This window comes from Lissotriton vulgaris, chromosome 1_2, assembly GCF_964263255.1.
Source record: "Lissotriton vulgaris chromosome 1_2, aLisVul1.2, whole genome shotgun sequence".
In the NCBI taxonomy this organism is placed as follows: Eukaryota; Metazoa; Chordata; class Amphibia; order Caudata; family Salamandridae; genus Lissotriton; species Lissotriton vulgaris.
The window spans coordinates 325,284,396-325,306,516 of record NC_141686.1 but is presented as its reverse complement, the minus strand read 5'-3'; the positions used below and the strand labels follow the sequence as shown (position 1 = coordinate 325,306,516).

Sequence of the window (22,121 nt, the reverse complement as noted above, 5' to 3'; positions counted from 1 at the left end):
GAGATAAGCAGTGCACACTCCTCTTCAGCGCATTCACTGAGAGATAAGCAGTGCACACTCCTCTTCAGCGCGTTCACTCAAAGATAAGCAGTGCACACTCCTCTTCAGCGCGTTCACTCAAAGATAAGCAGTGCACACTCCTTTTCAGCGCGTTCACTCAAAGATAAGCAGTGCACACTCCTCTTCAGCGCATTCACTCAAAGATAAGCAGTGCACACTCCTCTTCAGCGCGTTCACTCAAAGATAAGCAGTGCACACTCCTCTTCAGCGCGTTCACTCGGAGATAAGCAGTGCACACTCCTTTTCAGCGCGTTCACTCAAAGATAAGCAGTGCACACTCCTCTTCAGCGCATTCACTCAAAGATAAGCAGTGCACACTCCTTTTCAGCGCATTCACTCAAAGATAAGCAGTGCACACTTCTTCAGCGCATTCACTCGGAAATCAGCAGTGCACACACCGCCATGCCCTGAGCCTCGGACCCTGCCCCTTAATCAAAAGCTTACAGCTTCTTACCTCTCCTCGTCTCCTCCAACTCCCTGAAGCCCTTCCCCTTTGCTTTGGGTAACCACCCAAACTAAAATGTTATTCAATCAAATGCACTAACACCACAAAAGGGACAGGAGGTGCCACCCCACCCCATGAGGAGCCAGGCCCAGTGCCCTGCACCCTGAGGCTCTAGATTGAAGGATCTCACTAAAGAATAAAGGGGAGAACAAGAGGTTAGGGTCTATAAAGCTGTGAGTACATTACAGACAGCCATTCCTCAGAGCAGCAGTACAGACATAAAGCGTGGGCTGCCCTATACGCGCTTGCTCACATGCGAATGACTTTGCACCTAATAGAGGATTGATTGAGATGGAAATCAAACCATTAGGCTAACCTTCTAAAGATTGTTGTAGGTTTCTATCTGTAATGTAACCCTAAAAGGAGAGGACCCAGCTCTCTGGCTGCCATCTTGTAGTAAACATAAAAAGAAACCTACCCATTCAACGTAAACGCATTCGTAAAACTTCTCTCGCACGTCCTCCGCCCCGTCGTTGGCCATGTCAATGAGCGCAGCTTCCTTGTTGTTCTTCCCGTAGAGATCTGTGAGGAAAGGAGAGGTGTTAAGAGGGTGGAATGGGGCAACGCGCGCCTTGGGAAGGATCCGTCATACAGTCATATAACTAGGTTGACAATACGTCTATGATCGTTCAGCGTCTTATGATCATGGTAGGGTCGATTCAAAACCTTCCCCTTTGGTGAACCATAGTGTATTGAGGGCTTCATAGGTGATAGAGCGCGCTGGTCACCCGACTCATAAGTTTACTCAACTTACACGCACTGGGCCCTTGACGTGTATTCAACCATAGAGCTTGCTTGAACCGGGTGAGTTATCCACGCTACTATGAGTAATTCGGGGTTGACTCTTTCACCACTTACTATACATGTACCTGACTTACCACAGGCACATTACTCCTGATGGATCAGGAGCTAGCAGTGGACAGGTGACAAGATTTTCCTAGACAGAGTGGAATTACTTTACACAAATAATACCTTGAATAACATGTGTTGAGGTATAATAACCACAGACACCTGATGGGTTTTGAATTTTTATATAAGAAAAAGGTTCAGAAGGAATATGCCAAAATGAGGCAGATACAAATCAGTACATCAATTATTAATATCAAAGCCACAATATAACTATATATTAGAGCAAGTACCATTTAGAGCAATTGGGAACACTACAGGGGATGAACATTCAGGAGTATATTGTTCATTACGAGTTTTAACTAAGGCAGGGACGTGATGAGGACCTAATAAGTTCTAATTACTATCCCTATTCTAATCTTACTAATCTCAAACCACATATCATGCTAAAGGGAAGGGAATACGGGAACAATCTGAATAAACAGTCAGTTTAATATATCCTATAGGTAGGGGAGAAAATGGAACATTACTAAACAATTGCATGAAAATTCACTTCAGAGGTAATGCGAAAATATCACAGGCTAGAGTGCTTTATTAAGAAAAGAAGAAAAGAGTGATAGAAAGACGTACACCCACGATTAATAATTACCTAGGTGAGAATGAGGACTAACCCTGGCCATGGGTCAGTTTGGAAGGACGGGACAAGGACCCTCAGATTGGAATACCAGAAAGTAAGCAGGTACAGCTCAGGAATAATCAGGACAGGATACCCCTCAGGTTTCAGGTCAGGACTGGGTTCACCAAGGCACGACCAACCCCTTACAGCTTCGGATGCAACGCCAGCGTTACCCCCTTCTCTGGACGGGATCAGCCAATAACCCCGATTGGGTCTTCGAATTTCCCAGCAAAGTGCTTCGCCAGCACTTAAGTCTAATTCCACCCCTTGGAGTTTGTGGAAAGTACGGACAGAGTGCTCCGCAGCGCTCTGTATCAATCACCTATAGAGTTCGTTGGGTCAGTGACAGGTCTGCTACTCGGACAAGTCGGACAATTTCTCTATGCTAAGCTAGGCTAGATATACCTTTCTAGGACCCTTAGACCACCCACAAATGTTGCAAGTGACAAGGTCCCAATTTCTGATTGGACAAGCGAGGAGGTTATGTCATTGTCACCTCCTAAACTTTAACGTTCACATCATTAGTATTCAAGTGACAGTACCCACCCCTTACATTTCGGTTCCCAGGGTATACGTGAGGGAAAAACAATGAAGTTCATAGCAAATATGCAACAAAGTATACAGTTCAATGTCACAGAGGTGTGCTCTCAGCGCATCTTGCTTCAGAGGCCAGCTGGCTTGTCTCAGCTTCTGCGCAGTAGGGTTTTTCCCATATCACGTGACAGGGGTCAGAAGAGCTTCAGAGATAGTTCGGCTCCTCGTCCCCCAGGCCCACAAATACGCGGTACATGAAAAGTAAGCGAGAACAAATTAGAATCACACGTAAAAATGATTACACTGTACACCGTTAAAGGCTTCACTGCACCCCTTACTTTTATAATATCTTTAGCATTTAAGTTTTAGTGCAAAAAGACAGATATGCAGAAGCAGCTTAAGCTAGCATAAAGCATGGTTAGAGATAAGCGGCCATATTTGCATCAATGCGCATGAGCAATACAATCCCTCCAAAATGCGAGTGCGTCACATCACGTGGGTATGACCGACGCATGCGCAGACTGGATTTCTGCGAAGCAGCCATTTCCGTAGTGCAAGCATGGTTAAGATGAAAAGACACATACGCAAGCCTCCTAGGGACGCCCGTGTGTTGGGGAAAAGTAAGATAAATGACGGACAGATTGAATTAGTATGTTTATAAGTTAGGCGAGGTTCTTGATTTCGAGCAAGTCGCTTTACGTGCGAATCCTTGCTCCATCAATCCCCTCTTTGATGATATTTACTATCATCACTATACCGGAAACAGATGCCAACTTCATTCTTCCACTTCATCCATCTCTATCTCAACGAACTTATTGTTGAGTTTTCTTTCGGCTTCTCTATGGGAGTGTTGATTCTTAGCTTTCTTGTAGATTTTGTTTCTTAATTCTTCTAATTCTAGCTCATCAATATTACGTTTCGTTCCTTTCTTATTTACCGTGTACTTTCTGCATTTTTGACATTTACAGCATATGAATATAACTAACACAATCACACCTATCCCAACTATTGGCATCAGGATTTTCCACAAAAGGTTCTTCCCTAAGTTAGAGAACCAACTACCTACAGAGGAGAGACCATCAGTTAGTCTCTTCCAGGCACTGTCAACCTCTAATGGTTTGAGTTCTTTTTCCAAATTTGTCATGTTCCTTACATATTTCTTAATTTCAACACTTTTGTCAGGTATGTAAGTGCAACAATGTTGCGCCTTCAGCATCCTGCAGACTCTGCCCTCTTTTGCCAATAAGGTATCAAGAGCAAGGCGATTCTGTAAAACCATTGATCTGATCGCAACCATTTCAGTATTGACCAGCAGGAATCCAGCAGCAGTGTCAGTTGATAACCGATCCACTACTGTAGATAATTTGCAGATTCTGTGAGTATTCAGAACTACCCCCATTCCAGGTATCAGTGCAATAAAAATATCACCTATAACTTCTCCTACACTTTCACGTTTTCTACGCTCTAAGCCATTAGTTTCTTCATTGCTTCCAGCAGCTTTGTTCACATGGTATATTTTCGGGAAAACAATGCCAAAGTAGCAGCTTCCATACCAGTGATCCGGCATTTTGAAATAAGCCTTGTTCCCACATATATAATAAATTCCGGGAAACACAGGTTCTGACCCATTTTTGAAACCCCAACCTCCAATTACCTTGTAATTATGTTCACACTCGCTGGAACCGATGAATACATTGTTATAATACTCAGTCTTTTCTCTATGGAGACAAAGTTTCCCTTTCTTTTCAAAATCCAGCAACAATGCAGGAGTAGCTTCGCCTGTGAGGTGTTATCCATGTGTTCTGCCCATCTAGGGATTCTATCCTTCTCGTCATTTGCCTTTTTCTGAAATTTTTCCCTCCTTCTGTCATTTTTATGAACATCTTTTCCTGCTCTTGCAAGGAACAGGTCAGATTTGCGTGTCTTGCTTCATTTAAGTCTATGTCGCCTATAGTCAGGAAATATTCTCCCATATAACGGGTCACCTCACTTCTAACATGTACAAGGTTCAGGTGTCCTCTAATAGGAAGTTCAGAAAAGATTACGTCAACATTTGAGTAGTAGTACTGTAAAGTGCTTCTATAAAACAAGCTTGCTAATACACTACAGGAAATTCCATAGGTCAGGGGTAAATGGTGATAGGTCACACCTTCAGCTACAGAAGTGGGTAGCTTCATGCAGACATAGCAGTCTTCTATTTCCATAGCTTCTACATAGTGCACTAAGAGATTTGCAAAAACATTTAAATGTGTCCTGTTTTTCATTCTGTGAAAGTGTAGTCCATCCTCATCTGATGCTTCTAAGTTAGGTCGTTTGTGTCTCAGGCTAACTGTATTGTCACGCCTTTCTAAGCTACGTGGTGTTTCTTCAGTCTGTACAGCTTCTGTGTCTTGCGACACTGAGTTAGTAGGATACAAGTCAGGCTCCTTACTTATCATGAAAGGTATAAAAACTGTTAATCCTATCCATATCACTATTATCATAGCTACACTACATAAGCATATTTTACAGCAAGTTTTACAACAGCTAAATCTGGATCTTCCATTTACGTTCGAATCAGACATTATAGCTTACAGGTGGCTCTTCAAACCCCTCTTTGTCTCCTTGCACCGGAGGCTCACTCGGGTTTGTCTCAAGGAGGATCTTCGTCAGAGCTCCGATCAGCAATGGACTCTTCGTCACTTTTGCCACTGGCTTCAGGCTCATCAATTTCTTCCAACACCAAGTAAGTCCATTCAGGGCTCCGATACAATCGGTTCTGTTTCTTTACTCTGTCGCCTTTTCTGACAGATTTTCCTCGGGCTTCTTTTCTTTCACTTTCAGCCCTTTTTCGGTCTTTCAGTTTTTCTTCGACTGTTTTTATTCTTAGCCTCAGTCGTTTTACGTATCGGGGTTCACCCTTCTTTTCGATCCTTTTAGTGGTCGAGGAAACTTGGCCTTCCTCGTGAACTCTCTTGTTTTCACTTCGTTGTGGCACTTTTGTTTCGACAGTGTCTCTTTCCCTTCCTGTCTGACTAGTCCCAGGTCTTTCACTAGTTTCTTCTGCCTGGTCTCTATGCTGGCCCTGTTCAGGTTGTAGTTGTATTTGATCTTTGCTTTCAGGTGATCTTGATTCTGCTTCCTGAACACGTTCGTCTATTTCTAACTGTTCCTGTTCATGCACTTCGATCCCTTCATTTTCTTCCGCATGAACTTCAGCTTTAATCACTAACTGTCCCTTTCCAGATTCTGGAGTCTCAGGTGGAGTGTCGATGACTTGATCTGTCCCTACTTGGCCTATTTCCTGGTCAATTTTTATGATTGTCTCGATGATCTGACCTTCTCCTTCCTGGTCTGACTCACCTGCACTATCCCACTCACTATCTAGGTAGGAATATTTTCTTGTTCTGATTGGATCAAGAACTTGGTCGTCGGCAGGAAACCATTCAACGTCTTGACTTGTGCTCGGTAGTTCGTCATCAGCGAGATCTGGACCCTCTTCTGGAGTCTCCTCAGCTGGGCTACCTTCAGCTTCAGTCGCGTTTTCTCCGGTTACCCGCTTTGTGTGGCTGGCATGGATCCACTTCGGCACCCCAGCGCACTTCACAGCAGTGGTGGTGACAAGGATCACTTGTCTTGGCTTTCCCCACTTTGGTCCAAGGCAACTCTTCCGGGTGTGTTTCTTTAACACCACCCAATCTCCTGGTTGCAGTTTATGTCTTGGAGTCGCAGGCCATTCGACAGCAGTCTCTCCAATCTGGTGAGAGATAGAACGCACTTGGTCACCCAGCTGCTTGCAGTATTCTAGCACCAAATCATCAGAAATACTAAGCAGTTTGTGTCCAGGTACCCATGCCTGTCGCATCACTCTTCCCATTAGTACTTCGTGGGGGCTCAGGCCTGTTTTTCGGTTCGGGACACTCCTCAAACTCATCAGCACAAGGGGCAAAGCCTCTATCCAGTTCATTTTGGTGGAATCACACATTTTCGCCAGTCGGGACTTGATGGTGCCATTTATTTGTTCAACTACTCCAGAAGCCTCTGGACGATAGGCACAGTGCAGCCTTTGCTCCATCTTAAAGGCGGTACAGAGTTCCTTTAGGACGTCATTTGAAAAATGCCCACCTTGGTCTGATTCGATCGTCTCAGGAATTCCAAACCTAGGGATCAACTCCCTGAGCAACAATTTAGCTGTAGTTATGGCATCATTTTTCTTTGCTGGGTAAGCCTCCACCCACCTGGAAAACAGGCAAACTATGACCAGGACATATCTGTATCCCTTGCACCTGGGCATGGTTATAAAGTCTGCCTGCATCCTGACAAAAGGACCTTCTGCCTTTCCAATTGTACTTTGCTCTACTTCTGTCCTCTTTCCTGCGTTGAATTGTTGGCACACTAGGCACCTCTGACAAAGCTTCTCCGCTGTGTTCCTGAATTTTGAATTATAGAACACTTTATCAAACATGCGACACATGGCATCCCTCCCAATGTGTGTGTGTTCATGTATCATTCGGGCCATTCCATCAATCAGGTTGTCTGGTAGTACAGGCACACCGAATTTGCTAATCACGACACCATCATTCCTGATTTTGCATTCATTCATTCCCCATCTGACTTTTTCCTCCCTGTCTGTTGCCTGTTGCAGTTCTTTCAATTAATTCCAGGAAGATATACTCTCAAACAACATAAGTTGGCAATTGTTTCCACCTCCCCATAATCCAATTTGGAGGGACATTTGGTGTCGGGCACAAAACTGGGCAATTTGGTCAGCGTATCTGTTGCCGGCTGTCACATCATCGTTTCCCGATCTGTGAGCCGCACACTTGACCACAGCCAATTCTTTGGGCAATTGAATGGCTTCCAGTAAGTTCTGTACCACCTTTCCATTTCTGACAGGGGTACCGGAGGATGTCATGAATTCTCTTTGTAACCAAAGTTGGCCGAAGTCATGAACCACCCCGTAACAATACTGGCTGTCAGTATACACAGTTATTCTTTTGTTTTTCCCCCGTTTACAAGCTCTCGTCAATGCGATGAGTTCTGCTACCTGTGCAGATTTCACTTCGCATAGGTAAGATGCTTCCAGGGTTCTTGTCAATGTGACTACGGCATAGGCAGCACTCAGACCTCCCTCCTCATGTCTTAAACATGAGCCATCCACAAACATCATAATATCCTCATCAAGTAAGGCTATTTCTCTGATATCAGGACGTGGCTTGGTGCTAAACTCTGTTAAGTCTATGCAGTCATGCTCGATTTCATCTCCGGCTTCTACATCTATGGGAACAGGCAACAGAGTTGCAGGGTTCAAGACATTGCACCGGGAAATAATTACATTCTCAGCACCTATCAGAATTCTCTCATACTTAGTCAGCCGACTAGGCGTGAGATACTGGGTCTTGGTTCGGGTCAGTAAGATTACAACTGAATGTGGCACAAATACAGTGACAGGATGTCCCATGACAATGTTTTCACTCTGCTCTAGACTAACGCAAGTAGCAGCTACTGCTTTCAGTCATCCAGGTAATCCAGCAGCCACTGGATCCAAGGTGGCCGAAAAATAGGCCACGGGACGCCTGATTAGCCCATGCTCCTGGGTGAGGACTGAAAGCGCACAATTGTCTCTGGTGTCACAGAACAGTTCGAAGTTCTTGGAATAGTCAGGCATTCCTAATGCAGGAGCTGAGCACAGACAATTTCGCAATTTAACCCACGCGGACATGCTTTCATCGTCCCAACTGACTTGGTCTTCCATTCCTTTCTTGGTCATTTTTATCAGGGGTTTTGCCAGTGCTGCGAATCCCACAATCCACTGTCTGCAGTACCCTACAACTCCTAGAAACATCCTCACTTCTTTCTGGGTTCTGGGAAGGTCCATATGCTGGATTATCTTGATCCTTTCCGTAGTGACCCTCCGAATCCCCTTCTCTATCTGGTGCCCCAGATATTTTACTGAGTTTTTGCAGTACTGTAGTTTGTCTGGTGAGACCTTATGTCCTCCCTTTCCTAGGTGATTCAACAAGGCAATGGTATCAGTGACACAGTCTGTTTGACTTTTAGACGCCACCAGAAGGTCGTCTATGTACTGTACCAGGACAGACTCTCTTGGTAGGACTAAAGATTCAAGGCATCTTTTCAGGATCTGGTTGAAAATCGAGGGACTTTCAGTGTACCCCTGGGGGACACGATTCCAGACATAGACATGGCTGTCAAATTCAAAACTGAAAAGGAACTTGCTTTCGGGATGCAATGGGATGGAAAAGAAAGCATGGCACAGGTCAATGACAGTGAACCATTCCGCATTCCAAGGAATCTGATACAGTATCACTGCAGGGTTGGGCACAATGGGGCAGCAAGGTACAACTATTTGGTTTACCTTGCGCAGATCCTGCACTACCCGGTACTTTCCGCTAGGCTTTTTAATTCCAATTATGGGTGAATTACAGGGACTGCTCATTACCTCCTGTATGATGTTAGCTTCGAGCAGCCGTCTTACCTCTATGGAGACTCCAGCCTTTACTTCTGCACTCATTTTATACGGTCTGGTTTTTGGATAAACAGCATTTGTCTTTATGGCTATTTTAACTGGGTCAACATTGGCCATTAAGCCTACATCTCTTCCAGTGAAATCCCACACTTCCGGGACCACTTTGTGCTGTAATTCTTCGGGTAAGTCTTGGATGGACAGGGGCCTAATTTCAGTGTCTGGCCTCAACAACATCAATTTGTACAGACCATCCTCATCAGGGGTCTGAATTTCGACGCCCTTTGGTGTGCAAAAGATGGTGCAGTTCATTTTGCACAACAAGTCTCGTCCTAATAGGTTTACAGGACTGGAGTCACAGACTACGAATCTGTGCATTTCTTTGAAATTTCCGATGGAAATCTCCATTGGCTCGGTTACCGGAGTACTGATTATCTGATTCGAAACACCTACTACTTGGATGGCTTCTCCCGAGAGGGGTAGGTTAGGAACATCCACTGTTCTCACAGTAGAACGAGTAGCACCAGTGTCCAACAGAAAGGTGACGTCTTTTCCCTCAACCTTTCCTTCAATGTATGGACCTGTCTGGTCTACTGGTAAGGAGGCGCCAAGCACGCACTCCTTTTCCTCCCCCCTCAGGCCCCGTCAATCTTGTTCATCACAGAGGAAAGTATCGTTTAACAAATACTGTGGAATAACTGCATTTCTTTCATTCTCTCCTTCCCAGACCTCGGCCCCTTCATTCTGCTGACCTTGATTCTTATAATTCTGTCTGGGTGCGCGAGGCACTTGAGGCAACTTTACCTGTTGTGGGTTCCTTCGCGTCCCCTCTTTCTGCACCTGTGGATTCAAACCATTTACGGGGGCATTACCAGCCTGCAGATGCGGGCACTCGTCTCTCCAATGCCCAATCTGACCGCACCCGTGGCAGGGGAACTTCTTAATAGCCTCCTCCCGACTCATTTTTGCCCGGGGTTTCCCTCCTCCCCCAGCATTAAGATTTTGGGCATTATTATTATTATTCAATTTACTTAACTGTTTTTCTTGCTGTTCAGCCAATTTCACTTGTGCCCACATTACCTTCTCCTTGAGGGCTTTCTTCTTGTTTTCTATTTCATCCTCACAGTACTTAGCATACTTGAGGACATCATCTATGGGCTTGCCTTGCCAACTGATTTTATTATCTCGAATCCACTGGGATATTTCAGGCCTTAGTCCTAATACGAATCTGTAACTGAAATGGGTCATGTCCTTCATGTCCACATTATCAATTCCACTGTAAGTTTTGAACACCTGCAGTAACCTTTCATAAAAGGAGTGAACACTTTCATCTCGCTCTTGTGTAGTTCTATCTATTCGGGTCCAATCAGTTTCCTTTGCAGGCACCTTTTTCTTCAGGTATTGTATGACTTGATCATACTTCCTCATTACTTCAGGTGAGGGAGCTCCGATTCTGGGGTCTCTCGTATATTCGTCACTGGGCCAATCAATTTCGATTTTGCAATCGGTCCATAAATCTACAGGCACCACAATGTCGAAAAAACCATCCAGGTCTTTCAGAAGACATTTTTGAACTTTTATGAAGCGTTCGACCTGTCGGTACCAATCGACTGGTTTTTCCCGTAATTTTGGAAAGTCATTGGTAAATGACACAATATCCTGTCGGGACCACGGGACATGGACATATTTTCCCCCTGGTACCTCCCTCATGGGACACAGTTTTTCTGCAGGGCTTACCTCTTTTAGTAAGTATTCTGAATCCTTAGAATTTGTCCTACTCTCTTCTTTCTTTTTCGCCCACCGGGTTTTCCATTTTTCTACATTTTTCTACATTTTCCCAACCCTGTAGGACTTTCAGTAATTCCTTTATCTGGATCTGTTTTCCTACCGTATTCATGTTCTCTAGGTCTTTGTCGGAAAAGTCTGCTCTGTAAGGTTTCTTAAGGACTTTGGATCGACTAACATCGATTCCCATGTCAGTAGCTGTATCCATCAATCTCTCGTGCAGTAATCTAGTGTTCCGGGTAAGGTTTTTGCTGATAAACTGTAGCTCATCCTCACTAAAGGAGTTTAACCGGTCTAATCCTACATTACCTGCCAACAGTTCTTCTATTTCTATCCTTAGTCTATAGATTTCTAAGGGTTTTGGTTGTGGTGTGGTCTCTTTTTCTAATTCTTTGGTCCATCTGTCCAATTCTTCTGGAGACACTACTGTGGCTTTCCTGGCCCCAGAGGAGCTTGTAATCAGAACTTCTTTTGTCCTACTCTGGCTTCTGGCCCTTGGCTCACTCGTTCCAGGTTCCCTTATGGGCAGATCCATTAAGATTTCTGACTCACACTCACTTTCTTGATCTTCATCTATGAATGGCTCTTTTCTCGGGGGTTGAATATTTGGGATTGGTACAATTGGTGTTATAGTAGGAGTGGTAGGACTAGCCATTCTATCCCCGTAAAGAGGAATAGCTGGACCGATAGTTACAGGGATAGTCAGTGAATCTGGATGGGGATGTATCTGGGCTATGGTCCGAATTAAATCATCTCGCTGTCTAGCCAGGGCTTCCTTCTCTCGTTTATGCAAAGCCCTTTCTGAGGAATTGTCATGCAATACTTGGGGTGTCAAGGTAGGATAAATATTTGGGGCTGTCGGAGTAACCAACCGAGGTGGGTCTTCTCCAAACGGCTGGTAATTCGGGACCGTAGATCTAGGTCTGCAGAACCCATCCCCATCGCTGGTTTTACTATCCGTACCCGTTCCATCTGTCTCACTATCCCTTCGACATCTAGGATATTTAGAAAACGGGTTTTGTGAACTCAAAGGCTCTGACTCTGCTACGTAGGGAGGTGGGTTTTTCATCAATAAATCTTCTAGGTGCTCATCTTCTGAGTCCCCTACGGGCATTAAGTGGCGGGTTTTCTCTGTGCATTTTCCTTTCTTTTGTTCGAGTACCCCCATCATGGGAAACAACCCTTCAACCATCATGTTTTGCCTCCATTGTTTCATTTTCTGCTCTTTGGTTTCTTTCTGCATTTTGGGATACCATCTACTCAAACCCTTATCCATTCTGGGCCTGTCTCGTTCTAGGGCTTCAATTTCCCATTCTTCTAATGCTTCGTATTGAGTTAATCTGGGTCTGGGATGCAATTCATTCATTCGGGTTCTTAAATTAAACAATATTCTGCTATTGAAGGAACCATTAATAGGAAATGCCAAGACTCCGTCATCTGCAGTATATTTCGCCCAATTCTCTAACCACACACAAGTATGATACCCTTTATCAAACATCATGAAAGAGGCAGGAGTATCTGGTGGAGGAATGATCACACCCTCCCTTGTTCTAATTGGCTGGTCTTTCTTAAAGTAGTTCTTAATTTTGTCGGCAAGGGACAATTTTCTCTTAACTCCGTACATTTTGTTTGGTCTACCTCGTAAAATCTGTTCCTTATAGAAGCCTAAGTGCTGTGGATTAGGTATAAATTCAGGATACCACATACACCTTTCCAAACTATCTTCAAGCTCCTGTTGATTAATTTTGTCTATTTTAGTGCTTCCAATCGCAACCAAGCTGGCAAAACCTTTCAGCCAATGGGTGCGCGGCCTTTCGCGAGACACGGTCTCACGCTCCGGCACTCACCCCTCCCTTACAATTTCAGCTTCGCTACACACTCGCTGATTTGACCAATACCAGCGCGGCACGGAGTGACGTCAGCACAGCCTTGCGACCGACTCCCTCCTTCACAAGGTAACGGAAACTTTGAATTTTTCCTAAAGTACGAACGCTTAATTTAGTTAACAATATGCAACATTCGCCACTGTGTCTGAGTGTTCTAAAGAGATAGAAAGTTCTCCTTTCACTGCAAGTAAACCACTTCTGTCTACTTTTCATTCACTTTAGGGAAGACTTCTTTGCCTAACCTCGCAAACGCGCAATATAGAACCTGTTATTCTCCTGACTCATCCACTTCTTTCCAGGATATATACTAAGTCAGGATTTCTCAGCGGACTACCTTGCTTTATCACTCAAGCTGCAGAGACCCTATTACTCCTCCCGAAGGTGACCCTTACTAGGTGATATCACAATGGAAGTTTTATTCAAGGACTCGCTAGCTATCAATCACTCAGATACAACCAAAGATCCTAATTAGCGCTTCCAGTCTTCTTTGACCATGCACTAATAACTCTCATCAAGTGACCTCATCAGCCAACCGGATTCTACTCACCGGTAGCTATAGACTTCCCCGGGGATTCGGACTACACTTAACACTTTACGAACAATTTTGTTAATATTACATATAACACTTATAGCAGCAATGAAATATCATATAAAAACCTTTTAAAACATTTTCGCAATATTTAAAAACAATGTGATCACTGTGACAATATCAAAACTTTTAGCAGCACATATTTATTTTCACGGTTTATTTATTTATTTTCTTGTCTACCTATCTTAACTAGTCCTAACCATACTACTGCTACCAGAAAATTACTGATAGAGCGCGCTGGTCACCCGACTCATAAGTTTACCCAACTTACACGCACTGGGCCCTTGACGTGTATTCAACCATAGAGCTTGCTTGAACCGGGTGAGTTATCCACGCTACTATGAGTAATTCGGGGTTGACTCTTTCACCACTTACTATACATGTACCTGACTTACCACAGGCACATTACTCCTGATGGATCAGGAGCTAGCAGTGGACAGGTGACAAGATTTTCCTAGACAGAGTGGAATTACTTTACACAAATAATACCTTGAATAACATGTGTTGAGGTATAATAACCACAGACACCTGATGGGTTTTGAATTTTTATATAAGAAAAAGGTTCAGAAGGAATATGCCAAAATGAGGCAGATACAAATCAGTACATCAATTATTAATATCAAAGCCACAATATAACTATATATTAGAGCAAGTACCATTTAGAGCAATTGGGAACACTACAGGGGATGAACATTCAGGAGTATATTGTTCATTACGAGTTTTAACTAAGGCAGGGACGTGATGAGGACCTAATAAGTTCTAATTACTATCCCTATTCTAATCTTACTAATCTCAAACCACATATCATGCTAAAGGGAAGGGAATACGGGAACAATCTGAATAAACAGTCAGTTTAATATATCCTATAGGTAGGGGAGAAAATGGAACATTACTAAACAATTGCATGAAAATTCACTTCAGAGGTAATGCGAAAATATCACAGGCTAGAGTGCTTTATTAAGAAAAGAAGAAAAGAGTGATAGAAAGACGTACACCCACGATTAATAATTACCTAGGTGAGAATGAGGACTAACCCTGGCCACGGGTCAGTTTGGAAGGACGGGACAAGGACCCTCAGATTGGAATACCAGAAAGTAAGCAGGTACAGCTCAGGAATAATCAGGACAGGATACCCCTCAGGTTTCAGGTCAGGACTGGGTTCACCAAGGCACGACCAACCCCTTACAGCTTCGGATGCAACGCCAGCGTTACCCCCTTCTCTGGACGGGATCAGCCAATAACCCCGATTGGGTCTTCGAATTTCCCAGCAAAGTGCTTCGCCAGCACTTAAGTCTAATTCCACCCCTTGGAGTTTGTGGAAAATACGGACAGAGTGCTCCGCAGCGCTCTGTATCAATCACCTATAGAGTTCGTTGGGTCAGTGACAGGTCTGCTACTCGGACAAGTCGGACAATTTCTCTATGCTAAGCTAGGCTAGATATACCTTTCTAGGACCCTTAGACCACCCACAAATGTTGCAAGTGACAAGGTCCCAATTTCTGATTGGACAAGCGAGGAGGTTATGTCATTGTCACCTCCTAAACTTTAACGTTCACATCATTAGTATTCAAGTGACAGTACCCACCCCTTACATTTCGGTTCCCAGGGTATACGTGAGGGAAAAACAATGAAGTTCATAGCAAATATGCAACAAAGTATACAGTTCAATGTCACAGAGGTGTGCTCTCAGCGCATCTTGCTTCAGAGGCCAGCTGGCTTGTCTCAGCTTCTGCGCAGTAGGGTTTTTCCCATATCACGTGACAGGGGTCAGAAGAGCTTCAGAGATAGTTCGGCTCCTCGTCCCCCAGGCCCACAAATACGCGGTACATGAAAAGTAAGCGAGAACAAATTAGAATCACACGTAAAAATGATTACACTGTACACCGTTAAAGGCTTCACTGCACCCCTTACTTTTATAATATCTTTAGCATTTAAGTTTTAGTGCAAAAAGACAGATATGCAGAAGCAGCTTAAGCTAGCATAAAGCATGGTTAGAGATAAGCGGCCATATTTGCATCAATGCGCATGAGCAATACAATCCCTCCAAAATGCGAGTGCGTCACATCACGTGGGTATGACCGACGCATGCGCAGACTGGATTTCTGCGAAGCAGCCATTTCCGTAGTGCAAGCATGGTTAAGATGAAAAGACACATACGCAAGCCTCCTAGGGACGCCCGTGTGTTGGGGAAAAGTAAGATAAATGACGGACAGATTGAATTAGTATGTTTATAAGTTAGGCGAGGTTCTTGATTTCGAGCAAGTCGCTTTACGTGCGAATCCTTGCTCCATCATAGGCACTGAGAATTTAGTCGAACCGAGCATTGTGAGACCTTGAACCCCTCTCAGTTACATCTACTTCACCTCACTTCAAAAGAAAGGATTCCATAAACCCCACCGTGAGTCCGTACTCGCCCCTCCTTGTATGGTGCTCACCGTGTTTGCGCCCCAGATATCGCAGGATGGCATTGGACTGGAACAGGGTAAAATCGCCATCGGCAAACATGGGTAACTGCCCAAAGAGCTAAACAAAGGACGAGAAAGAAGAGAGTGTAAATACATTGGGCACAGTATGGATCTTACAGCCCTAGTGAAAAGATGGCGATAGGTAGAGCGTAGATCGAGCCTCAGCCGATGAGGGCACTCCATCAAGAACCAGGTGGCTACCAATCAGCCCACGGTGAGAACCGGAGACATTAACATTAGTGAAGTAGTGTGGCTCACTGGTTAGAGGCGGCAGACCCGAGAGCAGAGGCCGGCCCGGGACCAGGGTTCGATTCCCGACGCGGCAGGTTTCTGGACCAGGGTCAGCGGACTCGATAATTCTCTCGCCTCGGTGCCCACTCTGATCAGCGATCACACTCGGCAACTCTGGGCACTAGCTTGCCTCATCTTCACTAACGGCCCCATCAGACCGCCGGGGATGCCTGGTCTCACCCTGGAGATACCCATTAAGGGACCATCTCTCAGGGAAGCCAGGAAGGGTTTCGCAGCGGTCGAAGCGCGGGGACATGCCGGTGCGCGTAAAAACTCAGCGCTATATAAATGCCCCTATATATATATATATATATATATATCCAACACAAACCCCCTGAATCTTTGAGAGGACACTCTGCAACATCCCGCCCTCCGACTCTGTTTTAGCAGTCCGCATTGCCAGCCTCACTCATTCTCCATGCCGACGCGTTTCGAAGCATTACAGCTTCTTCTTCCTGGGCTGCCATCAAAACCACACTTGAAACGCATTAGTCAATTTTGAAGCATTTTATTCAAACAGTGCCTCCCTCAGGGGCGTGTCCTTTGTTACACGCACATGATGATTTGTGGGGCATGTAGTCTTCCAAATGCGTCAATGTTCATAACTTTAAGTAAGTTCAAAAGGTAAGATTCTGTTGTGGCAAAATTAATGGTATTTGATTGACCTTTAGTAGGTGGTGGGGATATGGTTGCGGACTCACGTGCTGTCTGGATGTTGCGCTGTGAACGCTCCATTTTCCTTGGTAGTTGGAACTACAGCCCCATTTGGCCAGCGATGTGTTTTTCTCCAGCCAAAGGTGGTGCCACTCTCCGCGGCCGGGGCGACCGCGTGCAAAAATCCAACACAAACCCCCTGAATCTTTGAGAGGACACTCTGCAACATCCCGCCCTCCGGCTCTGTTTTAGCAGTCCGCATTGCCAGCCTCACTCGTTCTCCATGCCGACGCGTTTCGAAGCATTACAGCTTCTTCTTCCTGGGCTTGTTGGATTTTTGCACGCGGTCGCCCCGGCCGCGGAGAGTGGCACCACCTTTGGCTGGAGAAAAACACATCGCTGGCCAAATGGGGCTGTAGTTCCAACTACCAAGGAAAATGGAGCGTTCACAGCGCAACATCCAGACAGCACGTGAGTCCGCAACCATATCCCCACCACCTACTAAAGGTCAATCAAATACCATTAATTTTGCCACAACAGAATCTTACCTTTTGAACTTACTTAAAGTTATGAACATTGACGCATTTGGAAGACTACATGCCCCACAAATCATCATGTGCGTGTAACAAAGGACACGCCCCTGAGGGAGGCACTGTTTAAATAAAATGCTTCAAAATTGACTAATGCGTTTCAAGTGTGGTTTTGATGGCAGCCCAGGAAGAAGAAGCTGTAATGCTTCGAAACGCGTCGGCATGGAGAATGAGTGAGGCTGGCAATGCGGACTGCTAAAACAGAGCCGGAGGGCGGGATGTTGCAGAGTGTCCTCTCAAAGATTCAGGGGGTTTGTGTTGGATTTTTGCACGCGGTCGCCCCGGCCGCGGAGAGTGGCACCACCTTTGGCTGGAGAAAAACACATCGCTGGCCAAATGGGGCTGTAGTTCCAACTACCAAGGAAAATGGAGCGTTCACAGCGCAACATCCAGACAGCACGTGAGTCCGCAACCATATCCCCACCACCTACTAAAGGTCAATCAAATACCATTAATTTTGCCACAACAGAATCTTACCTTTTGAACTTACTTAAAGTTATGAACATTGACGCATTTGGAAGACTACATGCCCCACAAATCATCATGTGCGTGTAACAAAGGACACGCCCCTGAGGGAGGCACTGTTTAAATAAAATGCTTCAAAATTGACTAATGCGTTTCAAGTGTGGTTTTGATGGCAGCCCAGGAAGAAGAAGCTGTAATGCTTCGAAACGCGTCGGCATGGAGAATGAGTGAGGCTGGCAATGCGGACTGCTAAAACAGAGCCGGAGGGCGGGATGTTGCAGAGTGTCCTCTCAAAGATTCAGGGGGTTTGTGTTGGATATATATATATATATATATTAACCAGGTGCCTGGTTGGAATCTGCACCTTGGAAACTATGGATCTCCGTGTGAGCTGTTAACAATGTGCACCTCATAGAACCACCTGGCCTATGAGGCGAGGATGCCTTAATGGGCGTAATAGGAACCAAATTCATACTTACCGTTGTCTTCTTGAACTCAATCTTTCCATCAAGCCAGTGTTCATAGAAGTAATAGACGTCCTGCCACACGCAGCCCTGGTCAGCCAGCAGGAACCGTATGGGCTCTGCGCGGCCTGGAGGGGCAAGAGAGTCAGGAAATTACAAACACTTTACAACCACAACAGAGACTATTGCCTCCTTCCATTGACCTTTCGCCACACCAAGAAACCCAGGGCCTGTCTTCAGCAACTATAATGCTAACTGTACCTTGTATCCTTCCATCCCACCTGTGTCTTCAACAACTGTACTTTGTGTTCCTTCCATCCCTCTTGTACTCAGCACCCACCCACTCTCCCAATCTATGGTATACTCTCGTGATTGCATGTCTTTTGTACAACTCTTTGACTATGAAAAGCGCTCTGATACCCTAACGGGTCAAGTTCGCACTCTATAGAACACAAAAATAAATACATAAATAAATAAATCATTGCATTTGGGGATACATTATGAGCAGCATGAATACATGGGCGCCTGCAATGCCAGTATTAAGAGCCTGCCTACAAGTTCAAAATTACAATGGAGTTGTCACAGCTGTAGTCACCTGTAATAACAAATTGATGTAGCTTTTAAACTGTAATAATGTATTACAGTGGAGTAGTGACTCATAACACCTACTGCAAGCAGCTAAGGTGTTCGGTAGGTCACAAATCATAACAGCTGCAGTTTGAACAACGAAAAGGAGAAATGGCATTTTGTGCTTCAGATCTGGTTTTCTAAAAACAGTTATCAGCAATGGTCAGCAAAATTAACATAGGCACGACAGCATGCTTCTTATCTGCACGTAGCTCATTACAGGAAAGAAAGAATCTTTCAGAATGTTACTACTCCCCTTTTAAATCTTATTTACATTCAATCGAATCAAATGTTTTATTACAAATTACTAACTGCAAATTGATGGGTTTCATTCATAGTACAGATTCTGTTTTATTCTCTCTGTCTGCATGTGTAGATTTACTCATATGAAATGCGTTACTTACCTGTAACTGCATTTATCCAGTATTGGTGTCTTTCATAAATTCACATGCCTGAATCATTCCCCGTCGTCGAGACCTGGGTCTCCGGTACATAGAAAAGTAATGTCCTATAGACCTACATAGAGAAAAATAGGCCTAAGGGCCTCGCCTTAGTAGCCTATCTGTGTCCTTTTGTAAAAAGGACCAAACTCTAGAAGAGAGCCAATCAGCTAACACCTCCCTCTAGAACCTTCCTGTCAGGAGCCTCTGTCTCTCAGATTTTCGTACGCACTAGGCTAAGTAGGCGTAGCACTGATAGAGAGATAGGTGAGTGTTTCCAAGGAGGGTTGCATGTGAATCTATGAAAGACACCAATACTGGATAACTGCAGTTACAGGTAACGCATTTCTTACCCAGTATTATGGGTGTCTTTCATAGATTCACATGCCTGAATCAGAGTAGCAAGCAATCTCTTGTGCACATTTCTGATGGAGCATCATACATAAGTCAGTAGATAATACAAATCATGCAACTATGAACCATCAAAAGACATCAATAAGAAACAGTAATAGGGAAATGTGCATACCAGAAAAGGATGGAGGGATGGAGAAAGGCTCACCTTACTGGAATAGATGGCGTAGCACTGCTTGTCCCACTGCTGCATCCTTCATCAGCTCTGCATCCAGGCAGTAGCGCCTAGTGAAGGTATGCGGCGACTTCCACGTTGCCGCCCTGCAGATGTCGAGGACTGGCACACCTGAGAACAGTGCCATAGAAGTCGACATGGCTCTTGTAGAGTGCGCTCTGATTTTAGAGTGCAATGGATGTCCGGCTCTGTCGTGGCAGAAGGCAATTGCCGTAGAGATCCATCTGGAGATGCTTTGTTTGGTAAGCGGCAGACCCTTTCTAGGTCTACTGAAGGCAATGAAGAGCTGGTTAGATTTTCTGAAATGTTTGGTTTTATCAATATAAAATTTTAGACATCGTTTAAGATCCAATGAGTGCAGCGATCTCTCAGCTGCAGTACTGGGATTTGGAAAGAATGATCTGAGGATCACTGGCTCATTCAAGTGGAAGTCCGAGGGGACCTTAGGAATAAACCTAGGATTGGTCCTTAAAATAACTCGGTCATCTCTAAACTGCAGGAAAGGGTCTTGGAAGGAAAGAGCCTGCAGTTCACTGACCCTCCTTGCTGATGTAAGTGCCAGGAGTAGAGCAGTCTTCCACGAAATGTACTTCATGTCTGCCCTGTGAATGGGTTCGAAGGGGTGTTTCATTAGTTGGTTAAGAACCACATTTAGATGCCATGTTGGAGGGACCATCAGTGGTCGAGGAAAAGATCTATAGAGACCTTTAAGGAATTGCTTTACCAGTCTACTAGACCAGTGAGCGGGTTCTTTAGGCGTCCTTTTAAACCGTGAGATAGCCGCCAAATGTACCTTTATGGAGGAGCGGGCAAGGCCCGACTGCGCCAAATGAAGCAAGTATGGTAATATTTGTTCTGGGGAGACGGCGAAAGGACGTAAACCTTTTTCCGCACACCAGATGCAGAAGCGTTTCCACTTTAGGGAAGAAGTCTTATTAGTTCTGTCCGCTCGTGCCCTAGCTAGAACATCCTTACAATCCTGCGGGATGTTTAACTTGCTGAACTCTCGGTACTCAGGACCCAGGCCGATAACCTGAGAGATCTCAGATCCGGGTGCTGAATCTGTCTGTTGCTCATCGTGAGTAGAGATGGATGCTGACGAAGCTGTATTGGCGGCTGCAGTGACAGGCGATAGAGGTCCGTGAACCAATGCTGTCTCGGCCAGAATGGGGCTATCAGAATTAAAGTGCTAGGCTGCACCTTCATTTTCCTGAATGTTCTGGGAATCATCGGAAATGGTGGAAATGCGTACGCAAAGACGTTGCGCCATGCGATGGAAAATGCATTTCCGAGAGACCCTGGTTGGGGATGCCAGCTTGCGAAGTATTGGCATTTGGCGTTCTCCCTTGTTGCAAATAGGTAGATTTGCGGCGTTCCCCATCTTGAGAAGACCTGAGTAGCGGTCGCCATATCTAGCTCCCATTCGTGTAAGGAAGACTTCTGCCTGCTTAGGGCGTCTGCGATGACATTTTCCTTGCCTGGGACGAACTCCACTCTCAACTAAACGTTCTGGAGAATGAGCCAGCTCCAGAGCTTCTGCAATTCGCAAGAGAGTGTTAGCGAACGCGTCCCTCCCTGTTTGTTCAGGTAGTGCATCGTCGTAGTGTCGTCGGTCCTGATGAGCACTAGGGAGTTCTTGATCCTTGGCAAGAAGGACTGCAAGGCTAGGAAGACTGCCCTCAACTCCAGTAGGTTGATATGGAGTTGTGTCTCCTGCGGTGACCATCTGCCGCTGATCCTCAATTCTTGTAGGACTGCTCCCCAACCCTCCAGAGAGGCATCCGTTGTAATGACGTGGGGCGCCGCCAGAAGCAGGAACGACAGCCCTTGCAAGAGGTTCTTGAGCGACCTCCACCACTGTAATGCCTTGACGATCTGCCGTGTGATGTGTATGCGGTCGTCGAACGATACCATGCATTGTGTCCACTGTCTGGACAAAGCTTCCTGGAGCGGACGCATCCGTAGCCGACAGTGCGGTATGAGTAGAATACATGAGGACATCATTCCCAAGAGGGATTTGAAGGTCGGGACCGTCAAAGTCTTCTTCGAAGACACTGATGCGGCCAGAGAGATAAGCTTGCGTATTCTCTCCTGAGAAGGGAAAGCCTTCGCCGCTGTTGTATCTAGTGTCGCTCCGAGGAAGGTAATGACCCGAGAGCGATGCAAGGTGGACTTGTCTTGATTGAGCGTAAGAC

At 45.2% G+C, this 22,121-nt stretch overlaps 1 protein-coding gene across 1 annotated transcript in view; it reads right to left on the bottom strand.

The window, feature by feature from the left end:
* The window catches only part of LOC147736635 (glutathione S-transferase P 1-like), a 136,491-nt gene that overhangs the window by 13,889 nt on the left and 100,481 nt on the right, over nucleotides 1–22,121 (bottom strand). Inside the window, exons 3-5 of the mRNA XM_086953408.1 lie at nucleotides 18,289–18,401; nucleotides 15,780–15,867; nucleotides 984–1,087 (exon numbers count right to left, since the gene is read on the bottom strand). Of these exons, the coding sequence (XP_086809534.1) occupies nucleotides 984–1,087; nucleotides 15,780–15,867; nucleotides 18,289–18,401 (305 nt within the window). The remainder of the gene's footprint in view (nucleotides 1–983; nucleotides 1,088–15,779; nucleotides 15,868–18,288; nucleotides 18,402–22,121) is intronic.